This window comes from Erpetoichthys calabaricus, chromosome 17, assembly GCF_900747795.2.
Source record: "Erpetoichthys calabaricus chromosome 17, fErpCal1.3, whole genome shotgun sequence".
Taxonomy (NCBI): domain Eukaryota; kingdom Metazoa; phylum Chordata; class Cladistia; order Polypteriformes; family Polypteridae; genus Erpetoichthys; species Erpetoichthys calabaricus.
This window is the reverse complement of record NC_041410.2, coordinates 80729727-80753757: the sequence shown is the minus strand read 5'-3', so window position 1 is coordinate 80753757 and position 24031 is coordinate 80729727. Positions and strand designations below refer to the sequence as shown.

Below are 24031 nucleotides of genomic sequence, written 5' to 3'. Positions count from 1 at the left end.
GATAGATAGATAGATAGATAGATAGATAGAAATTAGCCAAAACATATCATGCTTTTAGAATTAAAAAAAGTTTTATAAAGATGATATAGCACCACATTGAAGTCTCATGCACACTTGGATAATTGGCAAATCTTTCTGATCACTGGTACCACAATATCAATGGGAGAAAAACTCCATCTCTATGTATCTAAGGACGCACCCTTTCAGAAGTTACCTCAGTACCCTAAGTCATGAAACCCTACTTACTATTTTGCTAATCAAATCTACCAATAAAAGTCTCATGACATTGTAAAGGTTGCCAAAGTAGGCCTCGATGGAGAGCACATGCCTGTTCTGAATTCTTTGCCCCTTAGAATTGGACCAGATAATGGCATATAGGTGTTATGACCATCAATGTGTAACACAATAACTTTTACACACGACCTAATATGCCTCATCTAATATCTTTCAGTTGAAACTATTGCAATTAACCCATCACTTACAGTCTGGACTGGGTGTTGGGCAGGGTCATGGGGTCCAGCGGCTGTGTGGCATCTGTTGGAAAAGATTCACTGACCTTGACTTTGCTGACGATGCTATGATCTTCGCTAAGTCAACGGAGGCTCTGATCAGGGTGCTCGAGAGACTGAGTGAGGAGTCTGAGTGTCTGGGCTTGCAAGTGTCGTGGATAAAAACCAAGATCCAGGCATTTAATAACCTCTTAGGCACAGCCATTAGCAGTGTGTCTGTCTGCGGAGAGAGTGTCAACCTTGTCAAGAGGTTTACTTACCTTGGCAGCGACATTCATGTCTCTCGAGACTCTTCCTATGAAGTCAGTAGATGGTTTAGGAGAGCATAGTTGGTCATGAGGTCGCTGGGAAGTGGTGTGTGGTGCTCTCAATATCTATGCAAAAGGACGAATGTCCAAGTCTTTAGAGTCCTGGTGCTTCCTGTCTTGCTATATGGTTTTGTGACATGGATGCTATCCAGTGACCTGAGATGAAGACTGGAGTCCTTTGGTACTGTCTCTTCGGAGAATCCTTGGGTACCGCTGGTTTGACTTTGTGTCAAATGAGTGGTTGCTCATGATGTCCCGAATGAGGCACATTACCTGCATTGTGAGGGAGCATCAGTTATGGCACTATGGCCAGGTGGTGCATTTCCCCGAGGGTGGTCCAGCTCGCAGCATCCTCATTTTTGAGGACCTGAATGGCTGGACCAGGCCAAGGGGATGCCCATATATGCAGCAGATAGAGGGTCATTTCCAGAAGGTGGGATTGGACCGCGTGTCTGTCTGGGGGGTTCCCAACCAGGATCCCGAGCTGTTTCGTCATGTGGTGGGTGCGGCAATGCACTGTATCAGTGCATGATCCCAAACCTGACCTGACCTGTACATAAATAGGATGTAGAAAGACAACCAGATGGCCTAGGGTAAAGATAACATAGACAAACGGACAATGTATAAAATTTGCAGAGACAATAAATGGGTGGGCAGCACGATGGCACAGTGGTAGCGCTGCTGCCTCGCAGTTAGGAAACCCGGGTTTGCTTCCCGGGTCCTCCCTGCGTGGAGTTTGCATGTTCTCCCCGTGTCTGCGTGGGTTTCCTCCGGGTGCTCCGGTTTCCTCCCACAGTCCAAAGACATGCAGGTTAGGTGGATTGGCGATTCTAAATTGGCCCTAGTGTGTGCTTGGTGTGTGGGTGTGTTTGTGTGTGTCCTGCGGTGGGTTGGCACCCTGCCCGAGATTGGTTCCTGCCTTGTGCCCTGTGTTGGCTGGGATTGGCTCCAGCAGACCCCCCCGTGACCCTGTGTTCGGATTCGGCGGGTTGGAAAATGGATGGATGGATAAATGGGCTGAAATTCTAACCTATCATGATAGCCCGAAAAGGCAGCAGTATTAACTACTGCTCCGCCAAGCCAACTACTGATTCAAAATTCTAAATCACTTAATACTAATCAGTGTGTGCCTAGGAAATCTACTTCCATCTATTCCTAACACACACCTAAAATCCTATAACTACACTATCTTCTAAAGCATACCAGGTAGAAGCTCAGAATCTGGATTGAAAGATGTTAACAGCCAATTTCAGGGATTTTTCTAAATATAGCCCAGTCTCCTCAGTATTCGAGGAGTCCAGCTTGCTGTGCTGCTAAGCCTCGACTTCACTGTTGCCATGCAGGATTAGTTCCATCAATGTTTGGATATGCCGTCTGGACGGAGGAGAGATGGAAACAAAGAACTACAATCTGCAGACAAGTAAAATGCAGACCTTTCCAGAGGAATGCCTTGGGTCTAATGTTAGTGTCAGTCACGCCACGGATTTGCAGGCAACACAATGGCACGCAGTACACAGAGCAAACCATGCACTTAGCTCATTAGAATAAACAGAAGACCAGCAAGGACTAAAATAGCAGTGTTCTCAAGGTCATATCAGTTTAATGAAAAATGTCATATATTGTCTAAGGTGGATTCCTTTGTCCAGTCTGGCTACTTCTGTTTAATAAGAATGTTCAAAACAGAAATTAACCTGTGTTGTGTTTCTCTAGACAAAACTGAGATGAATAGTTTCTTTCACATGTCAAAAAATGGAGAAAGCTGGCTTCGCTTAATTTTTGCGAGCCCCTAACTCCACGGCATTAAAAACTATAAAAGCAATGGTCCTACTGTGTATTCGTAAGATATAATAATCCATGAAATATAAACTTTCACCAAAAAATAATCAAAGGAATGACACAGTACCCATTATTTTCTGTTCTTTTCTCAATAGATTCTGAGAATTAAATGTGTCTCTGTATTGAAACACAAATCAGCATAATCACTGAAACAATCTTTCCTTTTTTGTACAGGCACTGTGGTGTAGTGGCTAAAGAAATGAACTCTGAACACATTCATTTCTGGACCCCAACTCTTATTATGACCATAAGGAAGCCTCTTTACCTGCCTGTGTTCCATATTTGTACTATTTAACTTGAACTCGAAAGTGCCTTTTGTATAATGAGGACACGGGACACAGAGTCGCAACCTTAGAAAACGTTTATTCAACAAGCAGCAGGAAGTTCCCTACTCTCCAACATCCTGGGCATACCGCAAAGCATCATGGAATATGTAGTCCCATTACTACACCTTTGGATGGAATTACTATAGACAGGAGCTATATAAAATATAGGGACATTGTATACTGCATGTCTCATCTGTGGGTCTTTTGACCTTATACCACTCCACTGTCATGTGTAGAATACTCTATATCAAGAATAAAACAAGTGAGGTAGAGTTAGATGTAGCTGCACATAAATATGATAATATTACAATAACAGAAACCTGGCTAAATCTTAAAAAATAGGAGGAGAACTTTTTAGGAAAGATACAAAAACAGAAAAGGTGTCAGAGTCTGCATTTCTGTAAAACAGTAGTTGAGTGAATGTTTTCTCCAATTGGATGATTAGCGAGGATGCTTGCATTTGACTAGAAAGTATCACATAGTCAATAGGGTTTAAATACCCAAATATTAATTGACAAAGCCAACTCAAAATGATGCAAACAGACTCTCTTAATATTTTATTACTTAAATAACTGTCTGAGAGGAGGTGCAGTGTATTAAGAAGGGTAAGGATAAACTACCATATACAAAGTTATTTCTAACCTTGCATTTCTCTGAAGTTTATATGTGTGAGGAATTCAATAACCTCCCAACAGTAACAGGGATTATCAAGGAGGAATTTTAGTGATCTGGAAATTGTTGATGTAAAAGTGCTGCTTAGATTAAATAGACTGAAGTCTAACAAATGATCTATACTACATAGCATATATTCTAGAGTGTTTATAAGTATGCACTGCATATAAATCCTTCATGCATATTTTTCTAAAATCACTGTATATCTGGGAAATTCGTAAGGACTAGAATCTAGCAAATACAATCCGATAATAAAAAGCTGCAATTGGGCTGAAGTAACTATAGACCACTGCGGTGGGCTGGCACCCTGCCTGGGAATTTGTTCCTGCCTTGCGCCCTGTTCTGGCTGGGATTGGCTCCAGCAGACCCCCGTGACCCTGTTTTAGGATATAGCGGGTTGGACAATGACTAACCGGGTCCTCCCTGTGTGGAGTTTGCATGTTCTCCCCGTGTCTGCGTGGGTTTCCTCCGGGTGCTCCGGTTTCCTCCCACAGTCCAAAGACATGCAGGTTAGGTGCATTGGTGATCCTAAATTGTCCCTAGTGTGTGTGCTTGGTGTGTGTGGGTGTGTGTCCTGCGGTGGGCTGGCACCCTGCCCGGGATTTGTTCCTGCCTTGCGACCTGTGTTGGCTGGGATTGGCTCCAGCAGACCCCCGTGACCCTGTGTTAGGATATAGCGAGTTGGACAATGACTGACTGACTGACTGACTAACTAACTATAGACCAGTAAGCTTAATATGCATCACAGGTAAAATATTGGAAGAAATTATTAATGAAAATATCAAGCATCACACAGCAAGAACAAGTATATTAGAAGGCAGCATGTATTTAGACAAGGGAGATCATATTTTACTAGTATGCTAGAACTCAGTGAGGAAGCAACAAAAGCATAAAATCAGAGAGATGCATATTCTATTATTGTCCTCATAAGAATTACTAATGAACACTTTGAAATCACTTCAGTTTTTTTTATCAGGCATCTCCTGGCTCACTGGTAAGTGAAAACCCTAACATATGATATACCGTTCGGCATTTCGTGATGTCGAGTTACACGAGAAGTCGAGATTTTTAGAGATCCCTGATATTTTTGCCTCTCTAGACCTGAAAAACCCTCATTTTTAAGCCATTTTTGGGCCATATTTTGTGCAAGAAATTCACAGTTTTGATAAAGCACAAACTAATAGAGGAGTCTTTGCAAAAATGATCAGAAGGACTTGAAGTTGTGCATGCCACATTAAATGACCTCAGCGTCAAAAGTTACTCTTTTTCACTAAATTTTGAAAATATGGGGATCAACTACAGTATATTGAATAGGCATGTGGGGTGTTGTTTTATGTTATTTTGATTTTTTTATGATTATGATTTTTCTGAAATTCAGTTCTTTACCGATGGTCCTAACCCTCCAAGAAACCTCCCAGAATGTTAATAATGACAGATTTCAAACATAAGCATGTGAGGTATTGTTTTGGACTATTTCAACGTCAATGATTATGAATATGATGTTATTTTGATTTTTGATCCTTTACTTGGGATCTAGCCCTCTACGCACCTCTATCAGAAGATGAAAAATAACACATTTCTAATTCAAATAGAAAATATTTAGACTTTAAACATTTAAATTGAAGCACGCATTTTAATATTTCAAATATTTCATGTATCTTGTCTTGTTTATTATGTAGTTCTACGTCATGAAATAAATGATTACATTTCTTATGAACGTCCCAAATTTGGGCAAATTATGTAAATTCAGACTTTTTTAAATTTGAATTCCAGAGCACTTTGGATAAGTTCTAACCTTGAAGGGCTATAGTGATCAAATTAAAAGAACCGGAAGTTTAAGCCACAATGTGCAGACAAATTCAAAATTGGTTTAAACAACTGAAACAATGAGTGAACAGAAGCCATTAAAAAGGCTAATAGGAAGAAAGGCTATAAACTGTAGGATGTGTAGAGTATACTGTAAATCAAAGGAGGTTATGCTTAATAAATATAACTCACTAGTGAGTTCTCATCTGAAGTAATTTGTACGGTTTTGTTCTACATATTACAAAAAAGAGATTGCAGCACTAGAGACAGAGAAGAGCAAGTAGACTGAGTACAAGACTGAGTGGTATGAGCTACCTGTATTAGGAAAGACTGAAAGATCTGAACCTTTTCATTTTAAGCAAACAGAGACTAACAATTGATATGACTGGAATGTTTATAAGTATGAAGGAAATTAGTACAATGGATCTCAGCTGGTGCTTTAAAATAATTTCCTTAACAAGAACATGGGGGGGTACAGATGGAAACATGTCAAGGGCAAATTTCCTATAAACATTAGAAAGCTCTTTTTCACACACAGAACCATAGACACATGTAAAGAACTACCAAGCAGCATGACAGACAACAGGACTTTAGGGACATTCAAAACTCTACTCAGTGTTATTTTGTAGAAATTAGGTGAACAGGATTTTGTTGGTTTGAATATTCTGTTCTCGTCTAAACTGTCGTAATATTCGAAAGTGCTAAATTCCATTCAGCTTAAAGCATTAAATAAACATTTCTTTATCTTGCATGAACTTTACACTTTTACAAGCTAAAAAATATTAAAATGCCCTCCTGCCAAAACACACAATTTTACAGATACACAAATCATGTGTTTCACACTTGATTAACTAATACGAATAAATTTTTTATACTGCCAGTAGTAGCACAACCCCAATATATTATCTGAAAATAATGATATCAGCCCTAGTCATACACAGTTTTATAAAAAGTGCAATCTTTCTTTTTTTCACAGTTAAAGTATGAGGACAGTACCTCACTTATAGAAAATACCTTTTCATTTATGAAAAGCAAAGAAAATATTCATCTCAGCTGGCAAGCAAAGAGAAAACCATCACCCTTGCTTGTTGAAACACTAACAGCTCTTGAGAAATAACGTATTTTCTATTTTGAGAAATGCTACATCTACTACATTAAAATACAGTATTATCATTTTCAATAAACAGGGAGAAATGCACCTTATTAATTTTGCACTGTTCTACATTCTTACTTGAGCCTAGACTTTTCTTAATTTCTGCTCAAAAGAAACATTCATACATTGCATAAATGTGACCTGACAGCACCTTCACCCCTAACCTTTATCCTCTTCCTCAGTTACAGGAACCTTGCTACAGAACATGAGAGCCTCATGCAGAAATATCTCCACTTATTGCAGATTGTGGAGACAGAGAAAACAGTTGCTAAGCAACTACGACAACAGATTGAAGATGGAGAAATAGAAATTGAACGCTTAAAGTCTGAGGTACGCAGTCTGATTGCTCCTACTCCCTGAGCTTCTGGTTACTGCTAGGAGACCAGGCAATATCTTTCCAATGTGATACTGCCTTTTGGGAGTCTGGCCACCCACCACTGGTTTATGCACTGGTGTATTCAAACCAGTTCTATGGGCTGCTTAGCTTTTGTAAAAATGGATGAAATTATTATGTCACTTTCATGTGTAAATGTGACACTTGTAGTGTTTACATCTCTGAATATTTATGAGTTCAGTGCTTTTTGCTATTGCTGCCTGTGAAAAATGCTAATTGACCTCCTTTCTGAGGAGGCGGGGCCTCTGTGTGCTAACTCATATCCTTGAAATTGACCTTCTGTTTGTCCAGCTGGCCAGGAGAAAGGGATGCACATTCACCATTCTGGTCAAAATGGTCCTTGTCAGTCTATAGCAAGAATTCTTGGAGAGAACAGAGCAGTATTCCATAACTGTTTTACAGCTGAAGTATCCAGTTGATAAATAAAATGTACTCAGATTATCCCATTATGACATGCACTGCCAGTACCATGCTGTTGGACATACAGTAGGTCAATTAAAGTGTTGCAACTTCTTCAGCCACTATCAATATTACACAGCATGTCCGGTTTTTCAGCTGTTTCAATGAGTGTCATCATTATCTAAGTTCTGTTTAGTCATCAGTCAATCAATTTTCTAAGCCTGTTTTTTACCCATGTATGTTTGTGAGGAGCCAAACCTTATATTTCCAGCAAAAAACAAATTAAAGGACAACACACTCAATATGACTTAAGTTCATGATACTTTTAGTCTTACCTTTCTGCTCATTAAGACTGGAGTTTTATCATACACAAACTCAAAGGCCCCTTATGTGAGGATCTATTTTAGTTGATTTGCTGCTCCGTCCCTTATTGCTGAATTTGTTAAATCCATCTCTCTCTCTCTCTCTCTCTCTCTCTTTCACTATTGCAGATTGCAAGCTTATTGAAAGACAATGAGCGCATACAGGCAAACCCAACAGCTGCACCCAGTGATGATGATTCTGACATCAAAAAGATCAAAAAGGTTTGTTCTGTAAAGTGCTGTCTGCACAATTCCTCAAAAGTTAGTCCATACTGGCTCACAAAACAATTTTAATCAATGTTGACAACTTACCTATGCTGGCCAAGGAGCCAAGTATACTGATCTCTCTGTGTAACATGACATGCTTACCAGTGCCAAGAGTAACACTTGGCAACAATAACACAAACCATAGTTTTTGCATACCCAAGGTAGCAGGACTAGGGATTCAGTATATATACATTTAAAAATAAGAAATGGCATGTAATAAAATGAATGACAATAATGTATTTACATCAGAAGAATATGGAGATGTAAAAATGAAGCATTAAGGAACTGATAAAAATCCTTATTAGTTTCTGATAATCATACACTCTGCATTATTAAGGCATGAAATTGAACTGCCAGGACTGATGTTTCACAAGCAAACAATACATAATGCATGTCACTCTGTTGCATATTGTTGTAAAATAAGCACTGACACAGAAGAAAACAATTTTAAATATTTGAAACACTAATTCCAAAATACTGTTCCATAACAGTTTACTATTTATAGTAGTACTCTAATGTGTGTCTGTTCACATACATAAGTTTACATACATGAAGAAAACAGAGTAGCAGGTTATTCCTCATGGTCTTAAGGTTATGACCTTGTGCTGACCAGAACAGACCAGTCAAGACCAGCTGAAGTCTTTTCTTTGTTTAGTTCAGAGTGGCGGAGGCATTGAACCTCACATTGTAACACTACCACTCACAAATACATAAGTGTACATTACATTACAATCTAGATGAGAACAGATCATTCAGTCCAACAAGGATCAACAGTCCTATCCACTTAATTCTTCTAAAAAACATCAAGTCGAGTTTTGAAAGTCCCTAAAGTCCTACTGTCTATCATGCTACTTAGTAGCTTACTTCAAGTGTCCGTGGTTCTCTGTGTAAAGAAAAACTTCCTAATGTTTGTGTGAAATGTACTCTTAACAAATGTCCAACTGTGTCCCCATGTTCTTGATGAACTCATTTTAAAGTAACAGTCTTGATCCACTGTACTAATTCCCTTCATAATTTTGAACACCTCTTAATCTCTTAATCTTCTTTTGCTTAAACTGAAAAGGCTCAACTCTTTTAATCTTTCTTCATAATTCATCTCCTGTATCCCTAGAATGAGCCTAGTCGTACTCCAGATGAGGCCTCACCAGTGCATTATAAAGCTTGAGCATAACCTCCTGTGACTTGTACTCCACACATCAAGCCTCTATATAACCTAACATTCTGTTTGCCTTCTTAATGGCTTCTGAACACTGTCTGAAGGTTGATAGCGTAGAGTCCACTATGACTCCTAAATCCTTCTCATATGGTGTACTCTCAATTTTCAGACCTCCCATTGTGTATTCAAACCTAACATATATATAAAGGTCATGTACAGAATAACAAGTACTCAGTATACAATAGGGTGTATTATATTTGCCTGTCTGATATCCATGATATATACATCCGTATACTGTAAATATGGTAATAAAATGAAGGATTGACATAAAAAAAGTTTTACATCAGTTACATTTTTAGATGTTCTGGGTCTATATCTACAATATTCTTGACACTGAACAGTACCAGACCTTCATATAAATCTTAATAACAGAAAAAAGCAACAACAAAATATGACGTTCATAAATTATGTGCATTGAATCAATTCTTGGCCAAGCTATGTATGTATTTTACTAAAAAAAACAAGCATTTATTTTGTTTCCAAATATCCAGTATATGAAGACATAGCAGAGCTTTGGTTTTCATGACCAGGGTGAAGATGTCATCATCCAACAAATCTGGCAGAGTGAATTCCACTACAAGTTTTCAGTAGCAATTTTCGCTTTACCGTTGGCTTTAAGGTCAATAACTCCAATATTATGACTGCTATGGTTGCTGCAAATTAAAAGTATCATCTTGAATTTCTTACCTCATGTGGCTAGAGTGTGTGGGCATTTCCTGGATGACAAAGGGGATTGATGCCCTTGACTGGCCTACACGTTTCCCATACCTGAATCCAATTGAGAACCTTTTTATCATTATGTATTGGTGCATTTGATGTTGCCACATAGCACGACAGACTGTTCAGGAGCTCACTGATGCCCTGATCCAGATCTAGGAGGAGATTCCCCCAGGACACCATCCACTGTCTTATCAAGAACATGCCCAAACATTGTTGAGAGTGCATACAGGCACATGGGGGTCATACACACATCTGAGTCATATTATGAGTTACCATGATGAAATTTATGCAAGCTGGATCAACTTGTGATTTCAACTTTTGACTTTGATTTTTGGTGTGATGTTGAATCCAGCCCTCAATCGATTGGTGATTTTGGTTTCCAACGACAATTGTTACATCATTTTGTTCTCAACAAATTACACAGTTTTGCTCAGTAAAGATTTTCTACTAGAACATTTCATTCATCGTGATCCAATGTGTGATTCAAGTGTTCCCATAATTTTTTGAGCAGCCTATATGTACAGTACAGTAAATACAAATCTCCCACAAAAATAACAAAACTAGGGAACCAGTTCTCAGACGTGGTGTCATTTTTCAGGCACACCTTACTGACCAAGTAGAGCTGGAGTCCAAAATTGTTTAAGTTTCGTGTACAAGCTTTAAAAATGCATCTAAGCATGTTCTGTGCAACCTGCAATAGTATTAGAATTATAAAACATCACTTTTTTGCACCACAAACATTTCTGCCTCGTTCTTACTGAACCACACCTGTGATTTTAGAAAGAGGATCTTACAGTTGTTATATCACCATTTGTACCTTGTTTCACAAATGCTTATTTTGTGCCATTTTCCTATAGGTTCAAAGCTTTCTACGAGGCTGGATGTGCCGAAGAAAGTGGAAAACCATCATTCAGGACTATATCCGCTCCCCACATGCTGAAAGCATGAGGAAGAGAAATCAGGTGGTGTTCAGCATGCTGGAGGCTGAAGCTGAGTATGTACAGCAGCTTCACATTCTAGTCAATAACTTCCTAAGGCCACTGCGCATGGCCGCCAGCTCCAAAAAGCCACCCATTACGCATGATGACGTCAGCAGCATCTTTTTGAACAGGTAAACAGCTGAAGATGATTTAAGGTCACACATTTAATGCATTGCAGATTCATTTATCTTAAAATCTTATACCTTAGACAGTTCTCCCATGCATTTTCTGAACTTACTTTTTCCAGGAGAAGGTCACAAAGACTCTGGAATAAACCAACAGGGCCGTTTTTAGCAGTTTGGGGGCCCTACGTGGTTCAGAAATGTGCAGGCCCTGGATGTGCAGGCCCCATATGGGGAGGGGTCCGGGGGGGCTGACCCCTAGTAGCTCAGGAAGGTGTTCTAATAAAACGTCCGGAAAAGGCCTTAGTTGACCAGTAGGCCTACATGTACGCTTGTGTGTATGCAGAGTGGTAAAATATTGATTTTATTCTGGATCTGGTAAAGGATGGTAATATAGGGATATTTCATGGTTTTATGGGGATCTCTCCGAATGAATCCGAAACGAATCTCTAAAATTAACGTTTGCTATAGTGCATTTGGCAAAGTTACGACAGCATGAAAATATTATTAGGGATTTAGGTGAAGATTGCAATTAGGATAATAAATTACCATTGTTAATAAGACTAAGAGATGCACTGAACTGAATTTCCTGGGACTGGCACAGATGGCTGCAGTGCCAGGGGCATGACAGTGGCCCCAGGCCCATAGCCCAACAACAAAAAAAAAAAAAATTGTAAGTCGGGGCCGGGCCGGGGTCCCCCTCATGGTTGGGGCCCTATGCGAATGTGTACTTCACGTATGCCTAAGAACGTTCCTGGTGCCAAAAATGGAAAACTCCATGTGGAATATACCAAAGAAGTAACGTTCCATGTTAAGATGTCTTTGTTTTATTGGGTATTATTTGGTTCATAAAACTCAAATCCCTAACCCATGTAGAACAGAACGCCTACAGGTAACAGTGGTTTCCAAACTTTTCCAAGTTCTTCCAAATTTCTACTTGTCGCCCCAGTGTATTAGGCCTGTATACTGACATCGGTGTTTTGTTATTGGACTTCTGTGCTCGTCACGGATTGTCCATAACGAACACCATGTTCAAGCATAGGGGTGTTCATATGTGCACTTGGCACCAGGACACCCTAGGCCTCAGTTCGATGATCGACTTTGTGGTCGTGTCGTCGGACTTGCGGCCACATGTCTTGGACACTCGGGTGAAGAGAGGGGCGGAGCTGTCAACTGATCACCACCTGGTGGTGAGTTGGCTTCGATGGTGGGGGAGGATGCCGGTCAGGCGTGGTAGGCCCAAACGTGTTGTGAGGGTCTGCTGGGAACGTCTGGCAGAGCCCCCTGTCAGAAGTAGCTTCAACTCCCACCTCCGGCAGAACTTCGACCACATCCCGAGGGAGGTGGGGGACATTGAGTCCGAATGGGCCATGTTCCGTGCCTCTATTGTTGAGGCAGCTGACCGGAGCTGTGGCCGTAAGGTGGTCGGTGCCTGTCGTGGCGGCAATCCCCGAACCCGCTGGTGGACACCGGCGGTGAAGGATGCCGTCAAGCTGAAGAAGGAGTCCTACAGGACCCTTTTGTCCTGTGGGACCCCGGAGGCAGCTGATAGGTACCGGCAGGCCAAGCGGAATGCGGCTTTGGTGGTTGCTGAGGCAAAAACTCGGGTGTGGGAGGAGTTTGGGGAGGCCATGGAGAATGACTTTCGGACGGCTTCGAGGAGATTCTGGTCCACCATCCGGCGTCTCAGGAAGGGGAAGCAGTGCAGTGTCAACACTGTATATGGTGGGGATGGTGCGCTGCTGACCTCGACTCGGGACGTTGTGGGTCGGTGGGGGGAATACTTCGAAGACCTCCTCAATCCCATTAACATGCCTTCCAATGAGGAAGCAGAGCCTGGGGACTCAGAGGTGGGCTCCCCCATCTCTGGGACTGAGGTCACCGAGGTGGTCAAAAAACTCCTTGGTGGCAGGGCCCCGGGGGTGGATGAGATATGCCCGGAGTTCCTCAAGGCTCTGGATGTTGTAGGACTGTCTTGGCTGACACGCCTCTGCAACATCGCATGGACATCAGGGACAGTGCCTCTGGATTGGCAGACCGGGGTGGTGGTCCCCCTCTTTAAGAAGGGGGATCGGAGGGTGTGTTCCAACTACAGAGGGATCACACTCCTCAGCCTCCCTGGAAAAGTCTATTCAGGGGTCCTGGAGAGGAGGGTCCGTCGGATAGTCGAGCCTCGGATTCAGGAGGAACAGTGTGGTTTTCGTCCTGGTCGCGGAACAGTGGACCAGCTCTATACCCTTAGCAGGGTCCTGGAGGGTGCATGGGAGTTTGCCCAACCAGTCTACATGTGTTTTGTGGACTTAGAAAAGGCATTCGACCATGTCCCTCGGGGAATCCTGTGGGGGGTACTCCGAGAGTATGGGGTACCGGCCCCCCTGATAAGGGCTGTTCAGTCCCTGTACGATCAGTGCCAGAGCTTGGTCCGCATTGCCGGCAGTAAGTCGAACCCGTTTCCAGTGAGAGTTGGACTCCGCCAGGGCTGCCCTTTGTCACCGATTCTGTTCATAACTTTTATGGACAGAATTTCTAGGCGCAGCCAGGGTGTTGAGGGGGTCCGGTTTGGTGGGCTCAGGATTGGGTCACTGCTTTTTGCAGATGATGTTGTCCTGTTTGCTTCATCAGGCCGTGATCTTCAGCTCTCTCTGGATCGGTTCGCAGCCGAGTGTGAAGCGGCTGGGATGAGAATCAGCACCTCCAAATCCGAGACCATGGTCCTCAACCGGAAAAGGGTGGAGTGCCCTCTCAGGGTTGGTAGCGAGATCCTGCCCCAAGTGGAGGAGTTCAAGTATCTCGGGGTCTTGTTCACGAGTGAGGGAAGAATGGAGCGTGAGATCAACAGGCGGATCGGTGCGGCATCCGCAGTAATGCGGGCGTTGCATCGGTCTGTCGTGGTGAAAAAGGAGCTGAGCCGCAAGGCGAAGCTCTCAATTTACCAGTCGATCTATGTTCCTACCCTCACCCATGGTCATGAGCTATGGGTAGTGACCGAAAGAACGAGATCGCGAATACAAGCGGCTGAAATGAGTTTCCTCCGCAGGGTGTCTGGGCTTTCCCTTAAAGATAGGGTGAGAAGCTCAGTCATCCGGGAGGGGCTCAGAGTAGAGCCGCTGCTCCTCCGCATCGAGAGGAGTCAGATGAGGTGGCTCGGGCATCTGATCAGGATGCCTCCTGGACGCCTCCCTGGTGAGGTGTTCCAGGCACGTCCAACCGGGAGGAGGCCCCGGGGAAGACCCAGGACACGCTGGAGGGACTATGTCTCTCAACTGGCCTGGGAACGCCTTGGGATTCTCCCGGAAGAGCTAGAAGAAGTGGCCGGGGAGAGGGAAGTCTGGGCATCTCTGCTCAAGCTGCTGCCCCCGCGACCCGACCTCGGATAAGCGGGAGACAATGGATGGATGGATGAATGGATACTGACATCTAAAGCTAAATTTAAGATGCAGAGTAGAGAAAAAAGTAGCTACGTGTACATTTACAAACAAATTTTTAATGAAGAATTTCTTACAGTTTGTGACCCACATGTCACAGACTTCTTTGATGTAGGGTCAAGTATGAGATAAAAAAACACTAATTTCTTCATTCTGCATGAGTAAACTACCCACCTTTAATTGTTTTTTACAGTTCAATATTTTCCTTTTGTTATTACAACAGCTTTAAAGACAATATTAAAAAGCCTTTTCAATGTCAACAATGCTCATTTTGCTACCTCGGTCAACGCAGAGCTAACACTACTTCTTAGGTAGCTACTGGCTTGACACACAATGTCTAAATTAAAGGCTCAATGAAAAATCAATATTAAGGTCATCTCTATTATATTTTTCCTGTAACTGTAAAAAGAGAAAAATAGAAATAGAGTTTAGTTTAGTTACACCTACCTGCTCCTGCCTGCAGGACTCAACTAGCAATAACTACAGGGTATCAAGTAGGATTGGGTCCCTCTTAATCAGAGTGACACACTTAACTGTTCCACTAGTTGCATTTGTTTTTTACTGTGTTTACCATGTTTGAGCAATCATGATCAATTTTGTCCTTTTTTTTTTGTGAGAACTGTGCGCCATTCCAATTTCTCTTTGATTACGTTACTTGATGTAAACAGAGAATCCCAGATTGTGAAAAGCTGCATTTTAAACTGTCATATTTGTTTAAAGGCTGCAGTTTTCACCAGCTAATTTTATAAAGTTGCATAGAAGTCATTCTCACAAGTTTACAGAACACCAAAATCTAAAAAGTTTAAATATTAATAATAGGAAATACAGAATAAAAAGCACATATGGTATATATGTACATGCAGGACCTAGAATAACTAAGATACGATATTCTTGTATATACTAATTTTTATATGAGTGTTCAACACTTGATTTTAGATAGATAGATAGATAGATAGATAGATAGATAGATAGATAGATAGATAGATAGATAGATACTTTATTAATCCCAAGGGGAAATTCACATAGGGCGGCACGGTGGCGCAGTGGGTAGCGCTGCTGCCTCGCAGTTGGGAGATCTGGGGACCTGGGTTCGCTTCCCGGGTCCTCCCTGCGTGGAGTTTGCATGTTCTCCCCGTGTCTGCGTGGGTTTCCTCTGGGTGCTCCGGTTTCCTCCCACAGTCCAAAGACATGCAGGTTAGGTGGATTGGCGATTCTAAATTGGCCCTAGTGTGTGCTTGATGTGTGGGTGTGTTTGTGTGTGTCCTGCGGTGGGTTGGCACCCTGCCCGGGATTGGTTCCTGCCTTGTGCCCTGTGTTGGCTGGGATTGGCTCCAGCAGACCCCCGTGACCCTATGTTCGGATTCAGCGGGTTGGAAAATGGATGGATGGATGGAAATTCACATACTCCAGCAGCAGCATACTGATAAAGAAAATATTAAATTAAAGAGTGATAACAATGCAGGTATACAGACAGACAATAACTTTGAATAATGTTAACGTTTACCTCCCCCGGGTGGAATTGAAGAGTCGCATAGTGTGGGGGAGGAACGATCTCCTCAGTCTGTCAGTGGAGCAGGACATTAACAGCAGTCTGTCGCTGAAGCTGCTCCTCTGTCTGGAGATGATACTGCTTAGTGGATGCAGTGGATTCTCCATGATTGACAGGAGTCTCCTCAGCGCCCATCACTCTGCCACAGATGTCAAACTGTCCAGCTCTGTGCCTACAATAGAGCCTGCCTTCCTCAACAGTTTGTCCAGGCGTGAGGCGTCCCTCTTCTTTTTATGCTAATTTGACAGCACTAAGGCAAAATTATTTGTTCTATACTGAAAGGTAAAATTGTAATTAAATGTTTAACACAATTTAGAGCAGTACCTTTGCAAATCCCTCAACCTGTATTGGAAGACCCCAAGGTGTGGCAAAATCTACTTTGGAAAGCTGGGCCCTAGATGCTGACTAACAAAAAAAAACTGAAGCAAGAAGCCTGTCTCTCTATCAGATATATAACCTTTTCTGTAACCTTGAGACTTTCCAATATTAAACCATACAGTAAATCCAAGATGGGAGTGGGAATTCCTCTGTAAATGTTTTAACTCAGTTTTGGAATTAGATTTATTCAATGACCTGAGAATACCTCTTTATTAAATGAGAAATTCTCATTGAATTGAAAATTATCTATCTATCTATCTATCTATCTATCTATCTATCTATCTATCTATCTATCTATCTATCTATCTATCTATCTATCTATCTATCTATCTATCTATCTATCTATCTATCTATCTATCTGTCTGTATGTCTGTTTTATCCTGGCAGATGTGGGAAACGCTTGCCTAACTAGAGTTTCCCACAATAAAAACTCTCTCTATTTTTATACTTGTGTCCAAACCTGTTTGTGTTGAGTGTTTGGGGAGCTGGAGTGCCCTCTCTTGTCCACACTATCTATCTATCTATCTATCTATCTATCTATCTATCTATCTATCTATCTATCTATCTATCTATCTATCTATCTATCTATCTATCTATCTATCTACAGCTTTGCCCTGCTCAGGGCCCTGGTCACCAGCCAAGAACAAACCTTGGATAGGGTGCCATTCTATCATAAGGCACACTGACACACACATCTATATTCACTGATGCAAAACCAATTTAAAGTCATTAACAAACACATCTTTATGGCCTTGTGATACTGAGGAGAAGCCAGAGTATCTAGAGAAAACACTGTTTAAGCACAAAGATTACACGCAACCTCACAGATAACTGATTCAGGATTCAAACTCAGGAGTTGTAATGTACTAGTTGTAACCACTGTGTCTTTATTGTATCCTGTCTGTAAAACAGGAATTTGATATTGAATGCTCTGAATTTTCATAAGGGAATTTTGAGTTAGACTGTAAACTGCAATAATTCCCATGAATCACCCCACTGTGTGAGTGAGGAATTGGACAGAGAATATGAAGTCTATCTCTGAGATCACAAACTCTCCTCCACAGAAAACTCCCATTGTGGTTGATGTGCTGGGCTATCCTCTGTGAGTTTTGAATCATTCTCTGTGAAAAAGGAATCTCTCATTGTGAACAGTGAATGTCTTAAGTGAAATGGGATTTTCTCTGTTAATTGTTTGTAACATGGGAATATCCCTATATAATACACCTGTGACTTTAAGAATAGAAACTCAACTACCTATAAAACACTCAATGTAGTTCAGAAATCTTTGCATAAAATTTCTGTTAGTTAGATACTATTCTTAATGTATGCCATGAATCTCCCTAAGAAAAGATGGATTTTTGTTTGTCTAAGCTAAAATTATGACTGACAATCACATAGCAATACTAGAATTTTTTTTTTGCAAGCTTATAGCCTACTACTGTAAGTTATAGTCTGGAAAACAGTCATTTAATTCCAAAGTATTCCAACAGTGTTTCCAGTAATATCAGTGTCATACCCTGTAAAATGAGAATCTGACACTGAGAATTAATATTCCGTTTTGAAATTTAGATTTTCTCTGTGAGTTGAAACATATTTCTTTTGTAAAATTGATTTTTTTTCAAATTCTGAGTCATATAGAATGCTGAGACCTGAGAGTCTATAAGCCTAATAACGTTCATCAGGTGTGACCCAAGTATTTATCTCTACTAGCTTTAAGTTAGTGAAAGTTCTGAATATTTGTTAGCTTAGACCATTCTTACCAGGTGACAAATTACCTCAATGATTCAGCAATATCAACTGAAAACTATGTTCTATTGCATGGGATCTCATTGTAAGTTTACTAATTTCTGTAAAATGAAAAGCTCCTACTGTAATCTGTGGTTCACTGCTTGAGCTGAGAGCAAATCGTTGGGAGTGGTGTTCCTACTATCTATGAACAAGGAATCTCCACGAAAAAAACAAAAAATCTACCTATTTCTATTGTTCTGTTTAATCTTTTCCTGTGTTTTTTTTTCAGTGAAACAATCATGTTTTTGCATCAAATATTCTACCAAGGTCTGAAAGCAAGAATTGCCAGTTGGCCCACACTGGTCTTAGGTAAGATATCACACCACTTCCCAATCCACGTTGTGGCGGCACTCCAGACTCATCAGACACTTAGTAGGTGATACTGGCCTGCTTCCTTTCTGGGTCAAGACAAAGCATTACATCAAATTATAACTGTGCTACAGACTTCAGAGGCACAAGAGAGTAGTATATCAAGTTACAAAACATAAAAGCTGAAAAACCACAAATACAAGCACTCAGTATTTCAAATTTAATTTATACAGATGGACAATGCACACATCTGTACACACAAATTAACTTTCCAATTCAGAATTCGCTTCAATAAATCCCCAACTGCAGAAGATTTAATTAAAGACATTTTGTCTACAAAATCAGTGTTTCATGTATTCCTTGCCATTACTGGCAGGCCACATTTTCAGATCAAGCCAGTGGAATACTATGAAAATCGTCCAGTTCAAAGTGAATTTCTACAAGCCAGGTTCACAGTTCGTATGTGCACTTACATTATTTCACCTATCACTGTTCATGACCTAAATTTCAAATCACAATGCTGTCACACTGACAATATTCAATTAACAAATAGTAGCTGTTGGATATATTGCACTTTAGGAACTCTATGGTATTGCACCTGCCTCTACTCGTATGCCAGTAACCCAATGTGGGCCCGTGCACAACCTCGGAAATAAAAAAAAACTTGGAACAATGGATTTTGACTACTGCATTAATTGGTCACATTTCTCATGTTTCATCTTTCACCCATTGCCCCATTGCATAGTTATATTCAAATGCACTATTTCAAACCAAGAAATGCAAATCTAGTTGTCCATTACATAAGAGACAATGCCTAGTAAAAGACAATTTTCATATTCACATGTACCCTTGCATTACTGAAAAAAATAATACCAATGTACAAAATACTCAATACTCAATAAACTACCAATGGTCTCTTCTTCTGGCACTCTGGACTACCTGTGACAACATGGACTACCCCACAAACAATTACAGGCAGAAAGGAATTGGTCAATGCCTATATAATCTGGACACTTTGATAAAATAGTTGTGAAGAGTTGTCTGGCTGGCTAAAGAGTGTCAGCGCATAGGTATTAGTAAAGTGGCATAGGGCTGAATGGAAGTCCTGCTATAAGCCATCAGAAAACAGAGGGAGAGAGGAAGACAGAGGCACACACTGGCACAGAGAAAGCAGAAGGCTTGACATTACAGTATGGGAAGTTGGCCTCTTAAGAAATGATAGACCCTGTCAAGTATGATGCCCTGGAAGGACAGCAGCCAGGACTGCCTCTGTAGGGAGAGAGAGAGAATATTGACTTGGAAGGCATCCAACAAGATACTTCTAGAACACTTTTTAGGGGCCACAGAGAACAGCAAGGGAAAAACTTCCAAATAGAAGATGGCAAAAACAACTCAAACCAGTGACAGGAAGGTAGAGATGTTCAACTGAAAGTTGACCACCTAGGGCACCATCATGCAAGGTGTGCTGTTTGGGTAAACTACGGGGCATGCACCCTGAACACAGAGGGGTGCCATTTAGGTAAGTTGAGGGGTGTTCACTCCATCACTGCTTAGTGACAAAGAAAGGTTGTATTTTCCTTTGGTCGTTTTCCTTATAATTAATGTTATCCATTATTTATCCTTCCCTAAATTGTTTCATATACAGCAATAAATACTTTTTTTATTATTTGATCTCGGACGGCACGGTGGCACAGTGGGTAGCGCTGCTGCCTCGCAGTTGGGAGACCTGGGGACCTGGGTTCGCTTCCCAGGTCCTCCTTGCGTGGAGTTTGCATGTTCTCCCCGTGTCTGCATGGGTTTCCTCCGGGCGCTCCGGTTTCCTCCCACAGTCCAAAGACATGCAGGTTAGGTGGATTGGCGATTCTAAATTGGCCTTGGTGTGTGGGTGTGTTTGTGTGTCCTGCGGTGGGTTGGCACCCTGCCCGGGATTGGTTCCTGCCCTGTGTTGGCTGGGATTGGCTCCAGCAGACCCCCGTGACCCTGTGTTCGGATTCAGCGGGTTGGAAAATGGATGGATTATTTGATCTCTTGGGCACCTCCTGCTGTTACATGGTCAATACTTTTAATTTCCATCCATCATGTAGCTTTTGAAGCTCTTATTTGCCAGATATGCAATATTCTTGGGCTCTTTGCTGTCAATGACAAGTGTAGATGAGGCAGACTTGTGACTTACATGCTCCTTTTAACTGTTCTGTTAAAATGGCAGCAATTCATGTTTGCATCAGTTCAGTCACAGTTTGCACTAAGTAGGGAGACCAGAGTTCACTTCTCACATAATGACACTGTGTCTTCTTATTGGCAGCTGACCTCTTTGACATCCTGCTTCCTATGCTAAACATCTATCAGGAGTTTGTGAGGAACCACCAGTACAGCCTGCAGATCCTGGCGCACTGCAAACAGAACCGTGACTTTGACAAGCTCCTGAAACAGTACGAGAGCAAGCCAGACTGTGAGGAACGCACTTTGGAAACTTTTCTCACTTATCCCATGTTCCAGGTGAGAAGCAGGTAGTAACATCCAGTCAAAATGCCTTTGGCCAGCTGATAAAGGATGCCAGCCCACCAAAAGGCATTCCAGGAATTATGTTGCTTTAATATTTTATGTAATCATGTCACATGTGTAGGCAAATGACAGAAGTCACTAAGGTAGAAGCACTTTTAGAAATTAGTTGAAAATTGCCTTTATTCAAGTACTCTGGACCCATACATCTCATTGCGGCTATTGTCAGTGCATTGCCTGATTGATCAATATGTTCAGCCAACTCTAAACTAGCACTCTTTGCCTCATCTTCATCAAAGAAAGAAACTAAGTTTCTTTCTCTTTCTCTCAGAGTCAAAATCAGATTGAAAAACAGCTTTATTGGCATAATAAGCATAATATCCACCCATTCCACTTCCATCAAACTTACTTAATTCAATTCAATGTGGCATGGACATTAATGATAGATTAAACAGTAATGCTTATAGGCAAATAAACAAACAGCAAATGCAAGACTAAATCATTAATGTTCATATCATTAATTGCAATGCCAATTCCTGTTTCAAACCTGAAGTGAGTTAATGATACTTGAACATTTATATTGCACTCCAGAGGTAAGACTGTAAGTCAGAGGTGAGAGGTGAGCAGAAGGCTTCTGAATGCTCATAACACAATAAACAAAAAGCACATTGTTCTGTTCAGTCTTTCATAAGATATACCCTGTGACTAATGGAGAGTTAAATTTGTTTCAGCTTCAACTTAGTGTATCAAGAAGAGGTTGTCCACTCATTTGGAATGTGTTAAGAAGACCAAACAAAATTAGCCCCCCAGATATTAGGACTAACAAAGTATGGCACTAAAGAAAAGTTTTTTATTGCCAGTTTAAATTCCCAAATACTGTATAACAAGATCCTGTAAAACAACACAACATCTACTGTATATTTGTCTGTGTTCTTGTCAGAGGGTCAGAAAAAAATGTTTTGTTAATCCAGCAATGATGTCTTCTATCTAATCTTAAATACACTGCAAATTTTAGAGGTAATACTGTATATACTCTTAGTGAAGTTCATTTTTTGAAAGTGTTACAAATCAAGTTAGACCACATTTTCAAACAACATGATAATCTTCCGGGCGGCACGGTGGCGCAGTGGTAGCGCTGCTGCCTCGCAGTTAGGAGACCTGGGTTCGCTTCCCGGGTCCTCCCTGCGTGGAGTTTGCATGTTCTCCCCGTGTCTGCGTGGGCTTCCTCCCACAGTCCAAAGACATGCCGGTTAGGTGATTCTAAATTGCCCCTAGTGTGTGCTTGGTGTGTGTTTGTGTGTATCCTGCGGTGGGTTGGCACCCTGTCCGGGATTGGTTCCTGCCTTGTGCCCTGGGATTGGCTCCAGCAGACCCCTGTGTTCGGATTCAGCGGGTTGGAAAATGGATGGATGGATGATAATCTTACTCCTTACAGTATATCTTGCTGTTTAACTTTCTAAAACCTTTACAATATATAGTGTCTTGCTCCAAGTTACAATTTGCCTGCTTAAGTATAATAAGATAAAATAAAAATCTTAAGTATAAGTGGTTATCAAAATTCCACAACCCTTTTTATCTTTTTTCTTTAGCTACGGTTACACACGACTTCCTGCAAACAGAATACGACCTCATGCCCTTTCCCATACTATTCCCTACATAAGTGCTCAGGCCTTTTCTCCATTGACAGAGTAAAGATCGAAATGTCCAGTGCTTTCGAATAACTCCCTACAGTTGTATTAGCTCAGTACAGTAAGTGGGTGCTCCCATTCAGATGTTAGAGATATGTTTTATAGGACCAGTTATTATTTGTATTCTGGTCTGGACAATGGGATTCACCTAATATTTTCATATTCTAGAAGCGCAAGGAATAAGTGTTTATTTTTAATGGCAACACTTTGTCTACAGTTCACATTGTCATTTGTAGTATGATCACTGCTTTGTCTTTGATTTGCTGTTTAGACTGAAACTATTCAGTCTTCAGCCTGGGACAATGCATCTTGAAAGTTAGTCAGCCATCTACATCTGCAGCCATACATGTACTGTATATTGCATGTAGTGGCAGATATTTCTTTTAATTCCGGTTGCTGTTTGCTTCTTATTTGATCCCAATTAAAACTGACTTTGCCACATATTTTAGGTATATTTAAAGAATAGAAGAATCTACCTATTATTCTCAATCACTAGTTTTTTCGGACATTTGCCATCTTTCCTTTTTGCCTGCAGATTCCCCGATACATCCTAACCCTGCATGAACTGTTGGCTCACACCCCTCATGAACATGTAGAGAGGAATAGCCTTGACTATGCCAAATCAAAGCTGGAAGAACTATCCAGGTAAGCATTTCATACCAAAAGTTTATCTTTTCTTCTTTTTTTATCAAAATCGGATGTTCTTTTTTTGCAGTATTACCATTAATGTGTTGATTTAACAGCTCTGCTCCACAGAGCCTGTGACATGATTTTTTTTAAAAAAATGTATGTCAGGAACTAAAAAATTACAATATTACAGAAAAACCTGAAGCGAAAGAATAAACATAAGATTAGCAAACAGTTGAAAAATTTTCCTCTGCAGTGTTTGATATAGATACTGCAAAAAACTCAGCAAAAATGAAGTGTGAAATCCTGACAAAAATTAATAATATTCTCTAAAGAAAAATTAAGCATTACCCTTCATTTATGCCCAGAATAATGCACGATGAAGTGAGTGAAACGGAAAATATCCGCAAGAATCTGGCAATCGAGCGAATGATTGTGGAAGGCTGCGAGATTCTGCTGGACACCAGTCAGACCTTTGTGAGACAAGGTATTCAAGTAACATCTCAATTAGCACTCACTTTTTGTGTGAACATGGGTTATTCTGTTTGTGGTCCCATTATCTTCCCAAGATCAACAAGGCATGCTGTACTAACCAAATGAGGACTTTCTCTTGCATTGCCTTCATTTTATTGTAGATCATCATCAGTCATTGTTGGGTATTCATCACATCTCTCATATTCAACATTTTGAGTCTTACC

The 24031-nt window shown here is 41.0% G+C and overlaps 1 protein-coding gene across 1 annotated transcript in view; it reads left to right on the top strand.

Annotated features, from left to right (window-relative positions):
• Window positions 1-24031, top strand: part of rasgrf1 (Ras protein specific guanine nucleotide releasing factor 1) — a 158158-nt gene that overhangs the window by 80634 nt on the left and 53493 nt on the right. The window contains exons 3-9 of the mRNA XM_028823351.2: window positions 6793-6940; window positions 7895-7987; window positions 10826-11079; window positions 18440-18519; window positions 20822-21015; window positions 23242-23351; window positions 23702-23820. Of these exons, the coding sequence (XP_028679184.1) occupies window positions 6793-6940; window positions 7895-7987; window positions 10826-11079; window positions 18440-18519; window positions 20822-21015; window positions 23242-23351; window positions 23702-23820 (998 nt within the window). The remainder of the gene's footprint in view (window positions 1-6792; window positions 6941-7894; window positions 7988-10825; window positions 11080-18439; window positions 18520-20821; window positions 21016-23241; window positions 23352-23701; window positions 23821-24031) is intronic.